The 23,372-nt window shown below is 43.4% G+C and overlaps 1 protein-coding gene and 1 pseudogene across 1 annotated transcript in view; one reads left to right on the forward strand and one right to left on the reverse strand.

Moving 5' to 3' along the window:
• The window catches only part of KAT7 (K(lysine) acetyltransferase 7), a 34,924-nt gene extending 19,029 nt beyond the window's left edge, over positions 1–15,895 (forward strand). The window contains exons 6-13 of the mRNA XM_012659915.1: positions 2,141–2,251; positions 3,782–3,973; positions 7,754–7,843; positions 8,046–8,186; positions 9,590–9,683; positions 12,381–12,527; positions 13,136–13,242; positions 14,213–15,895. Of these exons, the coding sequence (XP_012515369.1) occupies positions 2,141–2,251; positions 3,782–3,973; positions 7,754–7,843; positions 8,046–8,186; positions 9,590–9,683; positions 12,381–12,527; positions 13,136–13,242; positions 14,213–14,314 (984 nt within the window). The 3' untranslated portion in view covers positions 14,315–15,895. The remainder of the gene's footprint in view (positions 1–2,140; positions 2,252–3,781; positions 3,974–7,753; positions 7,844–8,045; positions 8,187–9,589; positions 9,684–12,380; positions 12,528–13,135; positions 13,243–14,212) is intronic.
• On the reverse strand, positions 5,715–7,184 carry LOC105822507 (annotated as a pseudogene).
• Positions 15,896–23,372: the final 7,477 nt, after the last annotated feature.

Consider the following 23,372-nt stretch of genomic DNA (forward strand, 5'->3'; position numbering starts at 1 on the left):
CCCGCCTCGGCCTCCCAGAGTGCTAGGATTACAGGCGTGAGCCACCGCGCCCGGCCTCTTTCAGTCGTTTTGTGATGTGTATTTTTATTTTTTCATAGAATTGTAATGCTTTCTTATTTAGTCATTAGAATAGATTATTAAATATATGGTTTGTGAATACTTAGACAGTCAAAGCGTGACTTCACTAAGCCAAAAATATGCCAAGCTAAGTACAGTCAGCTTGTATCCATGGGTTTTGTTCCTGTGGATTCAACCAATTACGGACTGGAAAATACTTGGAAAAAAAATGGATGGTTGCATCCATACTGAACACGTACAGATTTTTTTTCTTGTCATTATTCCCTAAACAATGCAGTACAACAACTATTTACATAGCATTTCTATTGTATTAGGTATTGTCAGTGAGCTAGAGATGATCGAAAGTATACTGGAGGATGTGCATAGGTTATATGCAGATACTACACCATTTTATCTAAGGGATTTGAGCATCTGTGGATTTTGGTATCTGAGTGGGAGTCCTGGAACCAACCCCCCACGGATACCAAGGGATGATGATATTTACTTTTTTGACAGTCATCACTGTATTGAAAATGAGATGAATAAATGGATGTAGACCAATGTCAGATGGATTATGGGGTGAATTTGTAGCTACACCCCTACACCCACCAGCCTGTTGGGTTTATAGAAGGAGGAGGGCTCTAGTAGTGGGCTGTAGGGTACCAGATTGTATGCTTGCCCTAATCTCGTGTAGCATTCTTATCTGCAAGTTGGGTAGAGGTGTAATAATAAAATGATACCACTTATTGAGTGATTATGTGCTGGGCGCTGTGGTTATGATTCTCTTTTAATCTTTGTAATAACCCTATATGATGGATGGTGTATACAGGAGGCTTAGAGAGGAACTTGCCCCAGATCATACAGGTAGAAAGACTGTTTGAAGTAAGAGTGCCTGAAATTTTTGAGCTTACAAACATCTGCTTTTCAGTAATTTGGGATAGGTTATTTGGACCCAAGCTTCTTGATAAAAATGTTGGATAGGATTTTTTTAGACTTTTTTTTTCAGCGTTTGTGAAACTAGAAGAAATAACTAATACTTAGAACCTGAATCTTAGATGACAGAGTCAGAATTCAAGAAGATATACAGCAGATGGAACCAGATTAACCAGAAGAAATTTTAATAGGGGTAAAGGTTCTGGTGAATGGTTTCTTCATGTGCTAATGTGAGTGTGAAACCTATAATGTTCTTCCTGGGGTGAGCCATCTACTCCACTTAACCACCATTATCTCCTATTCTTCAGTTGGGAGGTGGAGCCTAGAGCTGAGTGGGAAGGGCTGGAATCAGAGGTTGAAAAAGGAAGTTTCCCTTGTGGAATTTCTTTCCTGGGAAAGGGTGCTTGTGACTGCCATGGTAAGATTCGAAAATGATTTAAAACCTGGATTTATTTTCATGCTTTGAGTTTTCTGTGACTTTTCCTCTTTTATTCTTGTTTGATATTTAGAACATTTAATTTGAAAGAATCCAATCATTTTTTTCTGTGTACCTGGGCTGGAGTTTCAAAGTGGGAGCAAGTATGCTTTTGGCAGATAATGTAATGATGGCTGCAGTGATTCAAATAAAAGAATTTACAAAGGACTTCTTCGTCCAGCTGCCCCTGCCCCTCCCTTCCTGCACATTTTCCTTTCAAGCTAAAATCTTAGACGCTAAGACGTAGAGACTTCGTTTTTTGTTTGTTTTGTTTTTAGATCAGGAAGTATCCACCAAGCTTCCTTCCAGATCTCAGGATTCTAGGAATTTGTGGTGCCTCCGGGTTTGTTGTACTTTATTTATTTGTACACTCTTGCACATTTTTACATGAAGAAATGGAGGCAGAGATTTCTAGTCCTTGAGGGTGCCCATTTAGAGACAGAAGAATGAAACTCCCTTCCAGAGGTGTGGGAGCATTTCCTCTCCAGATTCGTTAGGGCAGGTGGAGGGTATCCTCCGGCATTGACCTGATAAATAGTATGTTTTGTGCTCAATCCCTAGCACCTAGTATGCAGGCACTAAATAAACAGCTCATGTTTGTGGTTTGCATCGATTTAAATGAAATAGATTAAGTTCTTAGAAGCAGAGAGTACCATACTCTGGTTATTTTCCTAGGAACACAGACAAACCTATGGGAACACTCGGGAACCTCTCTTGGAAAACCTGACAAGCGAGTATGACTTGGATCTTTTCCGAAGAGCACAAGCCCGGGCTTCCGAGGATTTGGCGAGTATTAAAACCTCCAGGCTGAGGTCCACTTGTGAAAAGCATTTAGAACTGCCAAGAAAAATGATTAGCAATCAATTTGATGGGAATTAAATGTACCTTGCTGCTTGAATCGCTCTCTCCTTCCCCCAGAGCTGTCCCTATTTGGAGACTGCCCCTCCTATTTGTATTTAAAACTAGTCACCTCTCCTTCCTTCTCCTTATTTTAGAATTTTTCCCTTCTTTCCACCCCAGCTTCTGGAAGTACCTGTTTGGGAATGGAGGCGGGGATAGTGAGGCTGATAAAACAGAGCAGGTACCCCTTTGTCTCAATTGGCAATTTGCAATTCTGGGAATCTACCCTGGGAGAGACCCATCTCTGTTGTCTTCCTAATCCCAACAGAAACAGCTCCCCTTTTGCAGGGTTTCCTCTGTAAAATGAAAATAACAGCGGAGGGAAGTAATGGAAAAGGCTGTTTGTTGTCTGTTATTTTGGAATTAATCTTCGACACAACCAAGTTTTATATGTTAAGATGGATTTCCTTCCTGATTTTTGTTTACAAGTAGTTGATACTTAGTTTTGATGCCCCAGGCAGAATTTTTTTTTAACAACTTTGCTTGAAGAAAGTTCCAGTGGTTGAGTTTACCTCTGATTTAAGAGATTAAATGTGTTCAGGGAAACTCAGTTTGTAAAGTGACTCTTATCTCTGTTGTCTCCCCACCCCACCCCCACACCTTTTAAAAAATCATATCGACTACTAGACTTCTTGAAAACTTTTAGGAGGCAGGGTTTGATGGCTGCCCTTGACTTTGACAGGCTCTTGCTGCTCCTTGTTTTCTCTGTCCTATTCTGGAATAGAGCATTTCCCAGGCCAGCTGTTAACAGTTTCCCACCTTTTTATGCTTACAAATTACTTCTGTAGCCGACTCAGAGCCACTGAATGGAGATGGATATCCAAAAATATCTACTTTCTAGAGTTTAGATTCCAGAATTAAATCATCATCCACATTTCAAAAATGTTTTTTTAGAGGGCCCAGTATTTATTTTTTGCAGGGGGTCATTGTGGATAAGTGTCACAGAGATTGACACAGCTTTATAAAAGCTTCTGCAGATAAGTAAGGTACATTCTAAATCACCTTTTCTGTTTAGTTTTATAATATTTTGTAAGGAGTAGGGAGTTTGTATCTATGATGGGTTACCTTTATAATTCAGTTTGGTTGAGGCTGAAGTTTTACCAAGGACTCGTTCTGATGAGGCCCAGAATGTGGTAGAGGGCAGAGAAACCACTCTCCATTGAGACCTGTGCTCTGGGCAATAGAGATAGTAAGTTTTCTAGAATTCTGCTTGGTTGTAAGCCTGCTTATAGAAATCTGCTTGATTTTTCCATGCCCATGTAGCTCTCTTTAGTAATGCAAGCTCTCGTGGGTAGAAGCCAAATCCATCTGATTTTTTTTTTTATAGCCTAGCATGGTAGCATGCACACAGGCTTTTAAAAGCAAACATGTTAACTTCTAATCCTCCTTTGACTTTTGATTTCTTCTTGGCAATAGGAGAAGTTAAGGCTGCAAGGCCAAATCACAGAGGGGAGCAACATGATTAAAACAATTGCTTTTGGTCGCTATGAGCTTGATACTTGGTACCATTCTCCCTATCCTGAAGAATATGCACGGCTGGGACGTCTCTACATGTGTGAATTCTGTCTAAAATATATGAAGAGCCAAACAATACTCCGCCGACACATGGTAAGTTGTCTTGGGTTTCTGTGCCTTGACCATGATGGTGATAAGATCTCTAGATTTTGCCCTAGAGATGATATCTATTCAGGTAACTCTAAGTGGTCCACAGCACTGGGATGAATGCATAGGAAATGGAAGGCCACATTTCAGAGACGAAGTATACAGTCTATGGCATGGTGTTGCTGGGTGGCACCCAAAGCAGCTGAAGGCCCTAAAGAACATCTTGATAGGCATTTCCCTGTCTTTTTTTTTTTTTTTTTGAGACAGTCGCCCCAGCTACAGTGCAGTGGCGTCATCATAGCTCACTTCAACCTCACACTCTTGGGCTCAAGCAATCCTCTTGCCTCAGCCTCTCAGGCAGCTAGGACTACAGGCATGCACCACCATGCTCCGACCCCTGCTCCTCTCTTTCTTCTTTGGAATATTAATTACCTCTGTCCACAGTTTTTGTGTGTCCCAAACTAAATGAAAATACATAAACTTCATTAGACAGAGCAGGGACAGCGTGGCTCCCCTTTGTATCCTTAGCTACTGGCATGGACAGTAGATGCCCAGTGAGTGGTGAATGAATACTTGGTTAAGAGAGGTCAGCCTATGACAGATTGTGAAAGTAACAGAATGGGTCCTTTGGTGCCTTATCCTCACATTGTCTAGCGCTTTCTGCTTTCTGAACATTCTTTTTCCTATTAAAATAGGAATAAAGACTTGCATCTGATTTTATTTGTTGACAAATGTCTACCAGATTTTTCTCAGCTTTAATCCATTTTTCTTTCCCTGGTTGTGGAATAAAAAAGTCTTGTCTTAAAGGGAGTTTCTGCCATGGAACAAGGATGGGGGGGTGGGGGAATGGAGAGAGATTAGATTAGCTTTTCGGACTGTGTCCTTTCTATAGTCACAACATAATTTTGGCTCTAAGGCCTTTTAGAGTGTCTCTTCTTCCTTTTCTTTTCATCTTTATTTCCCAGGATTTCCATTTTCAACCTAGGTGTCCTGTGATTTCTGTCATACTCTTCTCCTCAGTTTGGTGGTACTGTTTTTTATGTTCCCAACTCTGAAGCATGTAATCTAAAGCTTTGTGGCCCAGAACTGCTTTGACTTAAGCCCTCTAGACTCCAGCACACTTGACTTGGATTGGGATGAAGTAATTGGGGGTGGGGGAGGAGGGGATGGACGAGGACTGGTGGAGGCACCAGGACACATGGAATAATGGTGTCAGAGGGACTGGACACTTGACACACATGGTAGTCCATGGAGATAAACTGAAATAGGATTTTGCTGTGTGAAAGTAAAACTGGTATTTTTATTGATATGAACTGCTTACCATTTATGCCTTCCTTTTTGTTTCTGGTTATTTAGTGACATTAACCTATAGAAGAGCCAAAAGGGCAAGAAATATTAATAGAGGGAGAAAACAAAGGATCTAGATAAATCTGAGGATCAAATAAACACTCTGAATATTTGAGGACCTACTGTGTCACATGATATAAAAATCAGATTTCAGGAACTATAAACCTGTTTTAATCTATGCGTATTCTGATTCTCATTGCTTCAGGTGTAATCGCTGAAGTGATCTTTCTTTGGCTTGGCTTCTATTTCTAAACAAATAATTGTTGCTTTAGTTTGGTTATTGTTGGAAAGAGACAGCATGAGTAAAGGGATAGAGAAAGGAACAAACTATAGGTGGAGCTTGCTTTTTTTTTTTTTTTTTAGGAGAATTTTTATGTACAGAAAACTCAGCAGTGTATGTTTAACCCAGTTAAGTGGCAAGTTCTTTAGCCTTTGCCTTTTCCAGCTTGGCAATGTGAGCCACAAATTTCAGACCCAGAACATTGCTTCCCTCCCCAGTGGTGGCAGATTTCATCATATCTATCATTGTAGTTGGTCCTGGTAGTTTCCAGCAGCTTAGCCACAGCTCCTTTGTCTTCTGATTGAACCTGTGTGAAGGTGACAGTTGTGCACGTCTTCCTGTGGAGTAGACGCCCCAGTCTCTTCTTCCCTTTGATAAATGCAGTAAGGGACCCCATCTTCCAACACAGGACAGGCAGGGAGACAATCAGCCAAATGGGATCCATATCGTGTATGATCACCACCAGCTGAACCCTCTTGTTCTCCACCAAGGTGGTGACGAGTATTAACCCCTGCTCACTTGGACAGGTGATCTCTTAGTGGGACAGCCACTTGCCTATAGCTGTCTTCCCAGCCTGGGCCTACAGCACTGCTGCTTCTCTTACTTTGTCTCTGTTCTGTACCTGTGGGCCAGCTTAAGCAGTTGAGAAGCTGTTTGGCAGTCCAAGGCCTGGGTAAACTGCTTAATCACAGGAGGCACTTTCAGCTGCTTATAGAGAATAGCTCTTTGCTGCTACAACCGGATGTAGCAGGGCCATTTGGCAAAGTGGGTGAGGTCCCTTTTGGGCTGGATGTCTCATCTAATGCCAGAGTTCTTAGGCCTTTTCTCAAATGGGATTCACCACCTTCTTGGTCTCCTGCTCCTTTACAAAGGCAGCGGCTGGGAACACCTTCTTCCCCTTGGCTTTCTGTCCTTTTGGTATCTTAGGTGGCTGGAGGAGAACTAGGTGGAGCTTTCTTGGAGCAATTCTAGTTAATAATTATTTGGATTTACACATGACAGAATTGGAACACAATTCTTGAGTTGACAGAAAAGAGTCACAATAAAATTGCTTAATAGGAAGTATTCTGTATACATATGCCTTTAAAACATTTACGTGAAAGCTTTTAAGAATTCACACATTTAGGCTGGGCGCGGTGGCTCACACCTGTAATCCTAGCTCTCTGGGAGGCCGAGGCGGGCGGAGTGTTTGAGCTCAGGAGTTCGAAAACCAGCCTGAGCAAGAGCGAGACCCCGTCTCTACTGAAAATAGAAAGAAATTAATTGGACAACTAAAAATATATAGAAAAAATTAGCTGGGCATGGTGGCGCATGCCTGTAGTCCCAGCTACTCGGGAGGCTGAGGCAGGAGGATGGCTTGAGCCCAGGAGTTTGAGGTTGCTGTGAGCTAGGCTGACGCCACGGCACTCTAGCCGGGGCAACACAGTGAGACTCTGTCTCAGGAAAAAAAAAAAAAGAATTCACACATTTATAGGAATGGTTGGCTGAGTGCATTAAAACAATTAGCAATTGAGGGTGAGGCAGGAGGGGAGTTCCTTGTGCCACCTTGTGGCCAAGTGCTCCCAGCTTCCTGCTCAGCCAGGCTGCCATGACTTCTTTTTAAAGCCACAGAAAGACTTTCTCTTATTCATTATATAACACAGAGATCACATTTACGGGGGTGGGGGTGCAGGGGGAGTAGTGCATAGTTTTTATTGTGGGTCAGACTTTCTAACATGAACAAAAGAAGGCCGTACTGGTTAGGTGGTAATGAGAAGGTACTGATAAAGGTGAGAGTAAAGCACTTAGCAACTCTAAGCTGCTGGAAATAAGCTACTTAAGAATTTCCTGTTGGCGTGAGGCATTTTATAATAAGGGCATTCTGATTTATCTGTCTTTTACGTAGTGGATGATTTTAATCTCTCGGGCTAAAACAATGCCAGAATGTAGTCCAGAAAACTTGTGCTGAACTGCTATAAAAGTGCCCTAAATATATGCAGTGACTTTGGAAACCTTTATTTGTTTTACTGAAAAATCTCTGTTTTGCTGTATGGTCTCAAGTATGTCTAGCTGTTATGCAGCTCAGTTAACCAAATTTGACCTGTGATTCCTTTTCCCTTTTGAAGAACAGTCTTGTTGGGAGGCTTTGATTGTCTGATGAGAATTTCATTCTCTTGCAGGCCAAGTGTGTGTGGAAACACCCACCTGGTGATGAGATATATCGCAAAGGCTCCATCTCCGTGTTTGAAGTGGATGGCAAGAAAAATAAGGTAAAAAATGGTGACTTAAGAAAGGCGTGGTAAGGTATATTTACAGGTTTCAGGAGGAATGTGTTTTTTTTCCATCACACCTTGTAAAGGAGATAGAATTCTTCTATTGCCAAAATATACAATCTGTTTCATTAATAATAATGGTATAATCATTAATTTTAGGCCTTTATATAATAAGTGTGAACTGTTTCTCTTCTTCCAGATCTATTGCCAAAACCTATGCCTATTGGCCAAGCTTTTTCTGGACCACAAGACATTATATTATGATGTGGAACCCTTCCTGTTCTATGTTATGACAGAAGCGGACAACACTGGCTGTCACCTGATTGGATATTTTTCCAAGGTCAGCAGGATCTGGAGATTAAGAAGCTAATGGCCAGAGCAGGGTGATCAGTGTTGGCATGTGGGGCTCAGATCACTGACAGGAAGAGGCAGTACCATGGGCAGTGATGCCAGCCTTTCCCTTTAAAAAAAAAAGGCAAACTCATGCATCAAAGATTATTTAATGAAAATGTGCATCTTCTTTATTAAAAGCTTCTGGTTTATTCATTTCTGGACTCGTGGGCTGGAGCTGCCTATTAATTACTGGCCAGGGCCCTCCCTAGTAACCCACGAGCCCACATCTTGTAGTCTAGGTAACTCTCCTGGCTTTGCCTGCTTCTATGTTATTAGCTTAAAACCAGGAATGTATTCCTTTTGGCTAGAGGTTCAGGCTCCTTCTAGCACAATCCCTTCAGTGGTAATGTCACTGTGTCTTTTAAAGATCCAAGGCCAGCCTGTAATCCTAGCACTCTGGTAGGCTGAGGCAGGCGGATCGTTTGAGCTCAGGAGTTCGAGACCAGCCTGAGCAAGAGCGAGACCCCGTCTCTACTAAAAATAGAAAGAAATTAGATGGACAGCTAAAAATATATAGAAAAAATTAGTTGAGCATGGTGGCGCATGCCTGTAGTCCCAGCTACTCGGGAAGCCGAGGCAGGAGGATCGCTTGAGCTCAGGAGTTTGAGGTTGCTGTGAGCTAGGCTGACGCCATGGCACTCTACTCAGGACAGTAGAGTGAGACTCTGTCTCAAAAAAAAAAAAAAAAAAAAAAACCCAAGGCCAAATTTTGATTGTGACTTTTTAGTATAATAACTTTATTGAAATATTTTTCAAATACCACACAATTCGGTGGTTTTTAATATATTCACAGAATTGTGCAAGTACCACAATTGTCATTATCCTGAAAAAAAAAAAAACCCCGTATACATCAGTAATCACTCCCCATTTACACTCAGCCACTCTCAGCCCTTCTGTCTCTATACATTTGTCTATTCTGGACATTTCCTATAAATGGAATCATATAGTATGTGATTTGGTTGTTTTTAATCTCCTTCCAGAATGAGGACTTACTGTTTTGTTTCCTTCCCTTCTCTTCCAGTAGGCCGCTTGCTTTTGAAAAATTGCTTTTAAAGTGGGCTGCTCTGGACTGACTCAGCAGTCTTAACCTTCTTGCCTTACTCTGGCTGTAAAGAACCCAGAGTTGGCCCCCCCATAAAATGAGACTGGAGGTCTCAGCTAGGGAAACCCTGGGATTAATGGCTTCGGTCATCATAAAGGGTGTGGATTTATCAGCTGTGAACCTGACAGCCACTCTCCAGGACTGGTTAGCCGGATATTTTGCAAGCAGCCTTATTTTGTATGTGTGGGAGTGCTGAAAGCTTTGGTTGCAAACCCTCCTAACCTGCTCATGTCTGCTCTTGATTGTAGGAAAAGAATTCATTCCTCAACTACAATGTATCCTGTATCCTTACCATGCCTCAGTACATGAGACAGGGCTATGGCAAGATGCTCATTGATTTCAGTAAGTGAAACTGCTAAGTTATAAGCTGCACAAGGCAGGGGACCATGTGAATATTGTTGTTTGTCTTTTTGTCTATGGTCTCTACAATTCCTGGCATTTGGTGGAAGTACACTGATTATTTAGTAAATGAATAAACGAACGGGGGAAACCTGAACATAATCATTCTGCCTAAGACACACTGAGCACTCAGTCAACACAGGACCCTGAGTTGGTATTTAATTGGTAGGAGATACAGAGGATGATAAAGTAAGCTCTTTAGGATTATCCCAGTTTGAGACTTTTAAACAGAGCGCATATATGCATAAGGCTTAAAATCTGTTCCTTGATGTTAGAGATTCACTTTTATAGGGACTTGTCTAGAGGTAAATCCATATACCCAATAGACCCTTTGAGTAATATACTCTGTCCTCATTAATTGTGGATTCTGTGTTTGTGAATTTGCCTACTCAGCTAAAAATTATTTGTAACCCCAAAATCAATCTTGGCATTTTTGTGGTCATTTGTGGATATGTGGAGAACATTCACAGCTGACTTTGAAGTTTTAGCAGCTGTAATACTGTATACAAGTATCATTTTCAATCCGTTAGTGCCGTGTTTTTCATTTTTCATATTTTTGTGCTTTCCTTTGATGTTTATGAGTAGCCCCTGAGCATAGTGCTGACATGCTGTCTAGTGTTCTAAGTGCAGGAACGCTGGTGTACCTTACAGTGGTGTAGATAGCTTTTTTCAGGCATGAGTTAATAGTGCTTTGTCTGTGAGTTCAATGTTAATGATATCAAAAATATATTGAGTAAGGTGTTGTTAAACAGAAACATGTAAAATAAGGTCACATATTGATCGTTGATGAATATGTGACCAGAGGCTTGCAGGAACCTAACTCTGTGTTTCCCTTTGGAGCAATGGCTCAGTGTTTGCTAATGCAGTGCTCTTGGTGACTGTAGAACATACTGCTGTAAATAATGAGACTTTATCTTATCCATGTCTACTGTCATAGGACAGGACATATTTTAGTCAAAATAGAATTTTTAGAATTTGGCTTATAAGCTTTCTTTCATTTTTAAGTCACCTGGGAAGAAATGAATCATGAAGTGACATAATCTACTTTTGAGGGGGGACTATATATCACTGAATAGGTAATACCTTTTTCATAAACTCGATTTTGTGGAAATTTTCAAACATATACAATGGTAGAATAAGAGTATAATACCCCCCCCTTCCCCCCCCATACCCATCAACCCAGCTTCAATAATTATCATTTTTTGGCCAATCTTGTTTTTCCTATATTCCACCCTCTATTATTTTGGTATCTCTAAAAAATAAGCCTATTTTACCTTCAAAACAAAACAAAAAAGAATCTTTAATATCATAAATTATAGTATTCAAATTTCCCTGGTTTTGTGATTTTGTTCTTTGGGTTTGTTTTGGGTTGTTACTGTTGTTTGTTTTTTGTTTTTAGACAAGTGCAACAGTGAGAAAGAAGGAATAGAATAGAGCAGGGAGTTTAATTTGTAATTGACAGTAAAGTTTACCAGATTATGAATTTTGCTGACTTCATCCCTATGGTGTTTGTATGTTTTTTATAAATAGGATGTTAGATGGTTCGATATTAAAACTAGATGCTTGGCCGGGCACGGTGGCTCACGCCTGTAATCTTAGCACTCTGGGAGGCTGAGGCGGGAGGATTGCTTGAGCTCAGGGGTTTGAGACCAGCCTGAGCGAGAGCGAGACCCCGTCTCTACTACAAACAGAAAGAAATTAGCCAAACAACTAAAAATAGAAAAAAGTAGCTGGGCACAGTGGCACGTGCCTGTAGTCTCAGCTACCCAGGAGGCTGAGGCAGTAGGATCGCTTGAGCCCAGGAGTTTGAGGTTGCTGTGAGCTATGCTGACGCCATGGCACTCTAACCCAGGCAAGAGAGTGAGACTCCGTCTCAAAAAAAAAAAAAAAAAACACCTAGATGCTTCATCATTTGGGTTTTTTATACCCCCCACTACCTCATAGGTGATACTGAGATAATCCATACTTACAGTTGAAATATTCGAAACATAAAAAGCCATGTAATGTAATGGCTTCACATCTCTGTTTCCCATCTCTCCTGTTTCCAACACATGTGTACAGAGAACCATTGTCATGAAAGTTTGTAGTGAAGCCTCCCAGAGTGTTTTTAGTGCCTATTACAGTAGTCCCCCTCATCTGCCATTCACTTTCAAGGTTTTAGTTACTGTCTACCACGGTCTGAAAATAGGTGAGTACAGTAAAATATTTCGAAAGAGATCACATAACTGTTATTACAGTATATTGTTATAATTGTTCTGTTTTGTTGTTAATTGCTTACTGTGCCTAATTTATACATTGAATTTTATCATAGGTATGTTTATATAGGAAAAAATATAATATGTTCAGGGTTTGGTACTATCTGCAGTTTCAGGCCTCCACTGGAGGTCTTAGAATGTATCCCCTGGGGATAAGGGGGAACTATTGCATAAGTAAATACAAGTACTTCCCATTTGGTTTATATAAAGGCAGCGTACTGTACTGAACAGCCACATAGTGTTCCATTGAATGACTAAACCCTAATTGATACTGCAGAGAGGACTGTAGTACTCAAACTTTCTTCCATGTTCGCACACTGTTCTTTGCTATTAGGCACACTATACGGTGTTGCTAGAAAAATTCTGTGTATTTGTTCCCTGGCAGGTTATTTGCTTTCCAAAGTGGAAGAAAAAGTTGGCTCCCCAGAACGTCCACTCTCAGATCTGGGGCTCATAAGCTATCGTAGTTACTGGAAAGAAGTGCTTCTCCGTTACCTGCATAATTTCCAAGGCAAAGAGATTTCTATCAAAGGTTGGTTTTTGACTTTTTGAAATGGTTGTTACCCAAGTTGTTAACACCACTGTGTATTCTAAGTTTTCTACTTGGCCCCTGTTGATGCTTTGGGACCTGCAAAGATAACCCATTCTGTATTTCATCTTAATATGAGAACAGAAGGCCCACTGCATAAGGACCACTGCAGAGACCCTGACTAAACATGCCCAGGATTCCAGAGTATTTGGCCCCTGGGAATGGTTATGAATTGTTCTCTCAAGTCCGGAGTTGCTAACACTTTAATTCTTACAAAAGGTGAAGAAAAACTACTTCAGGTCTTTTGGTACATGCAGGAGCTTCTAAGAAAGACATCCCTGTGCGTTTATGCAGGGTGGAAGAATTTAGTTTTGTCTACATTTGGCCCTGATTTCTAGGGGCCAAGAGTAGCTTCTTGGTATAATATCCCTCTTCTGTATTTATTTGGGCTGGTCAAATGAATGCTTTGTAAACTTTTTCTGAATAGGTTGGGTTGAGTACAGAAGATTCCAACCATTTGGAGTCCATTTGGATTTCCACTAAGGAAAGGCTTTGGTCAGGGGGGTGAAAACCTGCGTTTTGGCAGGTTCTCAGTAGCTCTTCTGTTTCAGAAATCAGCCAGGAGACAGCTGTGAATCCCGTGGACATTGTCAGTACTCTGCAAGCCCTTCAGATGCTCAAGTATTGGAAGGGAAAACACCTAGTTTTAAAGAGACAGGTAAGGTTTTTATCAGTTGCTTGCTCTTTGCTGGATGGATGTCCCTTAAGGCTTAGCAGAGCAAAGTTGGGGGCCTTAACACTCAAAAGGTAACCTTCCTTCTCCGGAATTTGGCTACATGCCCCTTGTCACTGGGTCTCATTTTCTTAGCTGGCAATGATGCCTGTGTTACCTCATCCTTATCAGAAGCTTTTGGTAAGCTCCTGTCTCAATTTAGATGACACAAGTTAAGCAGCTTTGTTGCATAGCATTTCTATCATTTGATGATTTTCTTAGATTGGAGGAAGTTGCCCATCAGTAGAGGAGCATCTTCACAAACTCCAGGGCTTGTGGAAGTGGCTTGAAATTCCTTTAACAGGTGCCACCTTAACTCATGTTCACTTTTAATTTTTTTAATTGACTCGTACATATAATAAGGGTTGGTGAAGAATGATTTTCAGTTCTCTGAGGGCCAAGTAGGAAGAAATGGATTAGGTGGTAGTTTGTAAGTCAAAAGATACTGTTTTTTGTTTTTTTTTTTGAGACAGAGTCTCACTCTGTTGCCCAGGCTAGAGTGCCGTGGCGTCAGCCTAGCTCACAGCAACCTCAAACTCCTGGGCTCAAGCCATCCTCCTGCCTCAGCCTCCCGAGTAGCTGGGACTACAGGCATGCGCCACCATGCCCGGCTAATTTTTTCTATATATTTTTAGTTGTCCAATTAACTTCTTTCTATTTTTAGTAGAGACGGGGTCTCGCTCTTGCTCAGGCTGGTTTTGAACTCCTGAGCTCAAACAATCTGCCCGCCTCAGCCTCCCAGAGAGCTAGGATTACAGGCGTGAGCCACCGTGCCCGGCCCAAAAGATACTGTTTTTAAACCTTAATATATTGTTAAATCTTTGAGTCCTGGGCTTGGCTAATTGTCATTTTGGAATGTATATAAGGGCATTTTAGTTGAATGAGTATAATAATTTTTCTCATTGTTCTCCCCCAGGACCTGATTGATGAGTGGATAGCCAAAGAGGCCAAAAGGTCCAACTCCAATAAAACCATGGATCCAAGCTGCTTAAAATGGACCCCTCCCAAGGGCACTTAAAGTGACCTGTCATTCCGAGCCAGCGAACCCCAGCAGTAGGAATCCGTACCCTAGGGATCTGTCTGTCATTTCTGTTGCTCTTGTGATTGGCAAGTACAGTATCCTTTGGGAAGGCCATCCCCCTCAGGACTGTCCTGGCTCCGACCTTCGTGTACACTGCAGACGCTGGTTCTGAGGAACTGTTGTTTCGGCCTCAGTGAGGTTGCCTGGAAGGGATCTGCGTTAGACTTGAGTGCAGATCTCTCAGCACTGACCCAAGGAGTTCTGTTATGGTACTGTACCTGTCCAGTCACTGGTTCTCTCCTCACGTTCTCTCGCCCCATGAGGTTGTGTTGTGTCTTCTAAACTTGGTACTAGTGCTTCTTGCCACCCGGTCACCAGACCTCCAGATACAGCTGCCACCACCAGGACCTTTCCAATTAGTCCTTACATGTGTGTTCTGTGGAGGGGCAGGGAAGAGGTAGCACCTGTGTGTGTACTGGGGGGGGGGGTCCATTCACTTTGGATTTCATCTTGCTTTAAATTTCTTCCCTCCATTTTTATTGGAAGACCTGTTTTTGATCAGTATCAGGCTGACCAGAGCCAAGTACTTTTGAAGAGTTTCCCAGGGATTAATCTTGGTAACAGCACATAATCCACCTGAATGGGATGGAGAGAAGATTTAAGAGATGGTGGTTCTATATTTTGATTTGTGTTCACCTGTGGGCAGTGTCTTTGGTGAAAGGGAATGGATACTTTTTGCCTCACCAGAAAGTGCCCAGTAGTAAATGTTTTCTTCTCTCTTTACACCCTGGCCCTTTTTACATTTGTAGGTGCCAAAATAATTTCCGGTTCTCCCTTTCATGCTGTATGTTAACTGGTTAATTATACTGCAGACGCCTTCCCACCTGTCCAGTCGGATAGAGTACACCTGCACTTCATATAAGTTGCACTGATTTTGTCCAAACACCCTGGGAGAAGTTGAAAATGATTGAATGACTTCCGTATCTCAGCCCATGACTCAGCAAGGCAGAATGCCCCCCCCTGCCAAGGTTAGCTTCTCTTCTCAGCAGTGCCTCACCCTCCCTCTAGAACTGAAGTGCTTCTGCCCCTCAACGAACTCCTCCTCCATTTCCCTTTTGGGATTTGCCACCATCCTTCTATTCTCTGGTCTCCTATTTTTAGTGTTGTTCGAGTGAAGGAAGAGATGTTCCCTCTAATTTCTCTCTAGCCTGTTATAACCTGCTATCTTGGGGCAGCTTTTGATGTATGACTTGTCACCCTTCCCAACTTGGTCTCCGACAACACGCTGTCTTCATGTGGAGCCCTCACCACAATCCCGACTCTGGTCATTTGTGCCTTTCTCTTGTCATCTCTGTACACTACTTATATTCACTGTGGGTTGGGGGGAGCTAATTTTAAGCATGTTCAGTGGCAGCTCCCCCCCAGTTTCAGTGTCACTGTTGAAATTTATCCAAAAGCAACTTCACTGGGGGTTTTCTTAAGGGGTAAAGGCCTTTTACAGAAGCTAAACCCTCCCCCACATGTGGTAGAATGTGCTCTTCTATATCTACTTCTCAATAAAGCATGTTCTCTGCTCAAGTGTGTTTTATCTTGGGGCTCTCATTTGTGTATGAAAATGATGCAGATGACCTGCTACTAATAGTAAAAGCACTTGGGGTTTGCTTTCCCTAGCAGTACACTGTCGAGGGATGTGGTTTGTGGCTGTGGGATTTTTTTCCCCCTGCGATGCAAGCTATCTATAGAGGGAGTGCTTACTCTGAACTTGTTTAGTTGGCAGGACAAATTTGATGTGCCTCACTTTGGTCCTAGCTCACAGGTATGCATAGCAGGGACTAGTCAGTATTAGCCCATTCTTTCATTAAGTTCATTTTCCTCTGATTTTAGGGGCAAAGGAACTAGTAGGAAGTTAGGGTGGATGGGGGTACAATTGCTACTTATAGGAGGTGGGAACAGATGTATCCCTTCTCCTCTCCAAGCTCATTCAGCGATATTGAGCACTGTTGCCTCTAATCATTGACTCTCCCGGGTTGAAATGATCATTTCTGAAAATAGCTGCATTTTTCCTAAAGGGTTTAGCCGGTGCAGGAAAAGGGAGGCTAGGCACTTATATTTGTATGGTGTAAGGGACGAGGGTGGGAATTGCATGTGCTGGGATGGTTTTGCTCACTGTGGCCAGTAGTGCTGAGAACCTTTCCCGTGGACAAACCAAGGGTCCTCCTTTGCAAGGCTGGAGTCCTTGTGTCACTTGCTCAGGTGGGGGATGAGATGGAGAGAAGCTTAAGATTATAAAAAGACCCTTCTCATATTTGCCTTTTCTTAGAATGATGTGTGCCCAAATCTGCCTGTTCTAAATATTCGAATCAAAGGGAAATCTGTTCTCCCTCACATTTTGAAAAAGTTGAAGTAGGTGATAGGGACCGTGAGATGGAATCTGAGAGGTAAAGGTGCACAGTCCGGTTCTCAAGCCTCCATTGATTGCCACCCCGCTTTCCTCACCTAAAAACAAAAGGACGATTTGTCTGGTTTAAGCCCCTTACAGGTGTGGGAACTGTGTTCACTTTGCTTGGCAACTTTTAGGAAGACTGTCCCCTTTGACTCCTTTTTACCTGCATAAAAGAGACTCAGCTGCTTAGGCTCCTTCATCAGAAGAGCAGAAGTCTGGAGTTATTTGTGGATCTAACTCCTGCAACCTGCTCGGTGGAAGCAGCTACTCTGTCTCTGGAGGAGAGAGCCCTAGCACGTGCTGGCTGCTTCCTGTGTGCTCAGTGCCTTCATACCGACTTATTCGACCCTCATATTAGCCCCGTGCAGTAGATGTTTACACTGGTTTGCCGAAGGAAACCTGGAGTCCAAGGTGACACTGTAAGTAATGAAGCCAGAAATCTCATTCTGGTCTGTCCACATTCAGAACCTCCACCACCACTGTTTGCCTCCTTAACCTTCTCTGATTCCTTAATGATTAATCATCCTGTCCTTTCTAGTTAGATTTCCTTGTTCCAGGCACCCGTGTTTCAAGTGGCTTCCATTGCAAGGATAATAGTGAAACTGGTGAAAACTTCCAGACAATTAATTTTGGTTGATCTTAGAAGCAGCAAGTTAGGGGTGCGGGAACCTAAACCAGGAAGCAAAAGATGTGCCTCACTCTGGCTTCGCTTCTGATTTAGGAATAAACTGTCTAGAAAGCACTGTCCCTTCTGTGGTTTTCTTCAGTCCTCACCACAACTCTGTAAGGTGGGTATTATAGCTCTCTTCCAGGTGAGAAATTTGAGGCTTATAGTAGTCTTGCTGCTGCCTTACGGCAACAGGATGCGAGTCTTGCTCGGATTCCACATCCCATGCTTTTGACAGTGCTGTCAGATCTGGTCATCTGAGGCCTCTATGTTGTTTTCCCATTTCTTACATGGAAATAGGAAATCATATTAAGTAATTTTTAACAATGTGGTATATGCTTTATAAGACAAGATGATGTTTTTGATTTGTCCCTGTAGTTGTGGGCAGCTGTGTGACTAGGGTTAGGAACAGCCTCAGATGGAGTTGTCCGTGTCAAGCCAGTTGTCGGGGCTGTGGATCACCTAAAACAAGTATATGAAATAGGTCACAGCTTGCTTACAGTACACATTCCTTCTGAAACATGAAACAATTGGAGATCAACTTTTTTGGATGTGTATTAATAACTGTTTTAAAGGGTAGTCGTAGACATACCTGACTTCTCCTTTGATAGGCAATTCAGATGTCAAATGATGGCAAAGCAAGTTTCATGAGAGGTGCCAGGATCACCCATGATCCTTAACCCCTTTTTTCCCCTGACCTTTTAAGAATCTGATTAAAGTATTGGATTTTTAACTGCAGCTATATAAATACACACACACATTTATCAGGAAATTGTGCTTTCGAAGTCCATTCCTGGACATGGGGTTAAGAAACCCTGGTTTGAGGAAAGGCCCCAGCAAGAAGGCAGGAATCCTGTGTCCTGCCTGCCTTCACTCTTACCCCAGGCTCTCAGCTACTTAGTGTGCTCAGGCTCAAATAACCAGTCCCATCAAGTGAAGTGACATGACAGGGAGAAGACTTGGCTCGCTGAGGCTCACCATTATTTCCGCTGCCTCGTAGGCCTTACAGGTACACATATGTACAAATGGATAGGGTTTTGCATGTCATGAGAATAAAATACAAAAACTCCTTTGCAAAATAATAGTATGTGAAGTGTGCTAGAAATTCTAGGAACCACCCTTTGCTATACATTGGGATCACGGAATTACAGAATTGGATCTCAACTGGTTTTGCGCCAGGACTTTTGGCCACAAAATTTGGTATGACTGCCTCTTCCAGACTGTCTCTTGCTCATGGGCACAGTGTAATAGCTTTCTTCCTTTGTGGTATCTTTAACAAAATGCCAATGAATGCCACTAAGAAAGAAACAAAGGATCGCCAGTGATGAAAAATGTCCCTGGTGCCAAAACATCAGTTTGTCTCTTCCCTCTTGAGCAATACCTTTAGATACAGGTCATGCTGCCACCATTTTGGGGTTTGGGGGTTTGTTTACTTGTGCCCAAGAGTGGAAAAAATAACCCATGCTGTTACGCAACTTTGGCTCCATGGCCCCTCCCAAATGTTCCGTGTGAGATACAAACACCTTTATCCTTGACAAGTCATGTTCATTCCAAGAAACCAGTCTTTGTTCTTAATTGGTATTTGTTTCTGGAAACAGCTTACCATATATTCAGTCTATTCCAAAGTTATCAGAAACCTACACTCTTATCTCACAAATTTAGAGGTGTGGTAGATGATTTCCAAAGATGGCCACCAGCAATCGCCCCCCTATTCCTGTCTGTGTGTGCTACTCCTTCCAATAAGAGGTCTGTTTTTCTTCCTTTGTGTGGGCCGAACTTGTGACTTACTTTGACTAATAAAATGTTACGGAAGTGATATTTTGGCAGCTTCCATTTTTGCTCTTGGACATTAGCTGACATGTTTCCAAACCAGAAACTTGGGCTGAATTACTGAATGATGAGACCATGTGTAGGAGAACCGAGGTGCTCTAGCTGATGGAGCCAAAACCCCAGACTTGGGTGTCTTGAAGGGTTCAACCCCAACAAAGCTCCCCGCTGAATGAAGCCTCATGAGTGACCCCTGCTAACACCACATGAAGCTAAAGAAACATCCTGCTGAGTCATACCAACCCAGAGGATCGTGAGAAATGTTCTAAGCCATGTTTTGGGATGGCTTGGTACACAGCAAGGGATAAGTGAAACAAAGGGACTTTTGAAACTGAAGGGCTAGAATTCAGTTTGGTCTTGTAGGTTCCATTAACTGATCGCTTGTGATTGGAAGCCAGAGGAGGGTCACCACCTTGTGCAACTCCAGGGGCACTGTTCATTTTCTACAAAATGGCACCCTTGGAGTCAGTTCAGCCCCTGTTTGGTCATTCAGCATATCTCAGCTGCCAGTCAAATTGCTTCTGAGGCCCCTTCCTGGCCTTAAAATTCTTAACCACTTCCTTAAGTAGATCAGGAAAAGTGAAGAAAATCCTTCCACTATCAAGACATGGCTCATCAGTTCCCTTTTCCAGAATCCATGTGGCTTTCCATTGCTCATTGGAGCAAGTTCATGTTTATCCTGGCTTTCAAGTCTTTCCATAAGCTGACTCGACCTACATAGCTGTCATCATTCTTTTACACATAGCCTTGGCCTGCACCTGGGTTAGTCTCTGTTAGTCCCTTTCCTGTGTTTACTAGGAAAGCCTCTACTTCAACATTCCCCAAAGTGTGTTCCATTACATACAAAAGTATGGGCAAGAAGGGTTCTGTGTCAAATAAATTTGGAAAACACTGAGATAAAGTTAAAACCAGTATGGTGCTCGACTACTGGGCTTCTCAAAACCTTCCGTAGGCCAACAGGCATCAGGGTTTTCCTGAGAAAGGTACAGGATGTAACATTTCCTAAAATGATTGGATCTGGAAGGAGCCTCTTGAGGGACTGGTATGCTGGGGTCAGACTCGGAAATGTTTCTTTCCTACCCAAATAGGCCTGTAATTCTGCCTGAGACTTGGCATAGGCCAAGTGTAGACAGGGTTGGTGTATGTGACGTCACCTTGGCTTAAATCCTGGCTCTGCCATTTCCTGTGTAACTTCAAGCAGGTGGCTTATCCTCATCTGCAGAATGGGTATAACAATTGTGAAGGTGAGTTGTCTTGCAATATGCCTGGCATATTTTCACTCATTTATTTGGGAAACGAATATTCATCAAGTTCCATTAGGCCCTGGGAGCTGGATATTTAGTGTTACACAAAAGATGTGGAAATAGCAATCTGGAGGAGATGCTAAATCTGTATCATTTCTAATTGTGATCAGTGCGACAGAGGAGAAGGACAGGGTGTTATGGAAGCATAGCAGGAGGGAATTAGTTGAGCACGGGGACTAGTAAGCCCTGTCTAAAAAATGACCAAGCTGGCGCGGTGGCTCACACCTGTAATCCTAGCACTCTGGGAGGCCGAGGCAGGTGGATTGCTCAAGGTCAGGAGTTCGAGACCAGCCTGAGCAAGACCAGGACCCCGTCTCTACTAAAAAAGAAAGAAATGATCTGGACAACTAAAAATATATATATAAAAAATTAGCCAGGCATGGTGGCGCGTGCCTGTAGTCCCAGCTACTCGGGAGGCTGAGGCAGGATTGCTTGAGCCCAGGAGTTTGAGGTTGCTGTGAGCTAGGCTGACGCCACGGCACTCACTCTAGCCCAGGCAACAGAGTGAGACTCTGTCTCAAAAATAAATAAATAAATAAATAAAAATAAAAAAGGACCTTTATCCTGGGAGTCGAAAGCTGAGTTAGCCAGGGGAGCAGTAGAGGGACTGGGGCAGTGTCCAGACCCCAAGGCAGACCAGCATTTGGTGTGTGAGAGAGTGAGTGTGACTATTGGGAAGGGAAGAGACCAGAGAGCACAGGGCCTTGGAGGCCTCTGTAGGAATGTCATGTTTATCCTACGACACCGTTCAACTGTGGCCAGTAAGGGATGGGCATGATCCATTTTCCCATTTGAAAAGGTCATGCTCGGGTGGAGAAAGGATGGGGGTGGCTGGCTGGCAGGTGGAAAGCAGGAAGGTCTGCCGGGAGGCTACTCCCCTCCAGACCAGGAACGAGGGTGACCTGTACTTAACAGTGATAATGGAGATGGCAAGAAGTAGATGGATTCAAGGTAGGTTTTGGAAGATTGAACAACTAGGGGATGATGTATTCAACCTGAGGAGTGGAGGTTCACTCCCAGGGTTCCAGCCTGAGCAGCAGGGCACATGGAGGTGCCATCTGTAGAGATGCAGAAGCCAGTGAGGAGTAGCTTTGGGCCAGTGGATCAAAAGTTCAGTGTGTGGACAAGTTGAGTTTGAGAACTACGGGATATGTGTTCAGTAAGTGGCATCTGCTATTATTTATTTAACTCACTTGCACTAAGTTTGGTTCCCTAGAGACAGTCTCCTTGAGGACAGGAAATGTGAATCCTTTGTCTAAACACTCGCCAGGGTCCTCTTATGTGCCAAGCACTATTGTTGGCACTGAAGGGTACAAACTAAAATGAGATGGTCCCTGTTCTTGAGAACCCTGTGTCACTGGGGAGATAAACCATTCATTACAGCATCCACGCTGTAGCGCAGAGTAAGTGCTGAAGGAAGAGTGTGCAAGGCGCTTTGGTGATGCTTTGGCAGCAAATGGGTGGTTCCTGGGCTGGAAAACCTTACAGGGAAATTGCCTGAGAATTCCATTCCACCAGAATGGAAAGAGAACGGCATGTGCAGAAACCAGAAGCTTGAGTGAATGTGGTGGGTTTGAAAACGATGATTGGAGAGCAGACTGTGGGCTTTGCACCGAATGAGTGCGTCTTGGCTCTCCTGTGAGGCCATCATGTCTTCAGGGGCAAATTCCGTTCTCACACAATTACATTCCCAGTCCCATCTGAGTTCCTAGTAAAGCGTGGCACATAGAGGAAAGTCGCCAAGTATTTGGTGAATTTCATTTTTTCCTAAATGTCCCAAACTTCAAACACAAGAATAAAGTCTTCACCCTCTTTGCGGGTCTTTTGAGTTGGGTTGTTGTAGGGAACCGCCTCTTGGGACCTCACGTCTGGGTGTGGAGGAGGCCTAGTGGGTTAGGAGGTTGGGAGTGGGGGGAAGGGGAAGTACAGTAAGCGGGAAATTAGGCAGTGTCAGACCCCAAGGAGAGGCTGCCCTGATCCCACCCCCACATCCATCACTGGACACGACTGGAAGGTGTGAACAGGAAGATTGGGCCTGAGGTTCATCCGGGGCTCATGATGAACAGTCCTCCTCAGGAGAGAGACTTCTCCACAGGCCGCGTGGAAGGAGTCTCCCTGCCTGTGCTGGCGCCTCTGCTGAAAGCTTTCCTGGCACCCAGAGGAAGGTCCTGCCCTCTGTGCCAACACCAGCTTTCCCCTCCTTTTAAATATAGCCTGGCTCCCCCCACCCCCACTGCAAAGAACGAACCTCCCAGGAAAACTCCTAACCCATTTCCTTTTCGGGGAGAAGGACAGAGAGATGCTAAATGCGTAGTAGCCTAGTGACTTAACGAACCTCCTTTCCCGCTGTGCCGGCCGCACACCTCCCAGCTCCTCTGTGGTTCAGCACCTCAGTGCCCACCACCCGGGGTGCCCCTAGGATCCCATGATGCTGGGGTGCCTCTTTCTGAGCATCCTGAGAGCCTTCGTGTCCCACCTGCCTGTAAATGATTAATACTAGGGCAGGGACAATGGTCTCCCCGTGAGCCCGGGGCTCCCTGCAGCCAGGAGCTGTGTCACTCCTTGGGAACTCTCCGATGCTCCAGAATGGGGCTGACTGTCGTGAAAGCAAAGCAGTTAGTTGAAGGGCCACCTTATACAAAAGAATCGATGAATGACCTGGGACCCAATTGTTCTTCAAGTCAGGAGACACATGAATTTGAGCCCTTGTGATCATGACTGTAGGTAGGGAGAGGGTGTCTTCTTTCAGGCGGGGGCTTCACAGGAGCCCAAAGGGGAAAAAGACCCCCTGCCCTCAAGTCCCTTCCACTCCCA

Source organism: Propithecus coquereli, unplaced genomic scaffold, assembly GCF_000956105.1.
Source record: "Propithecus coquereli isolate 6110/MARCELLA unplaced genomic scaffold, Pcoq_1.0 Scaffold119, whole genome shotgun sequence".
NCBI lineage: Eukaryota > Metazoa > Chordata > Mammalia > Primates > Indriidae > Propithecus > Propithecus coquereli.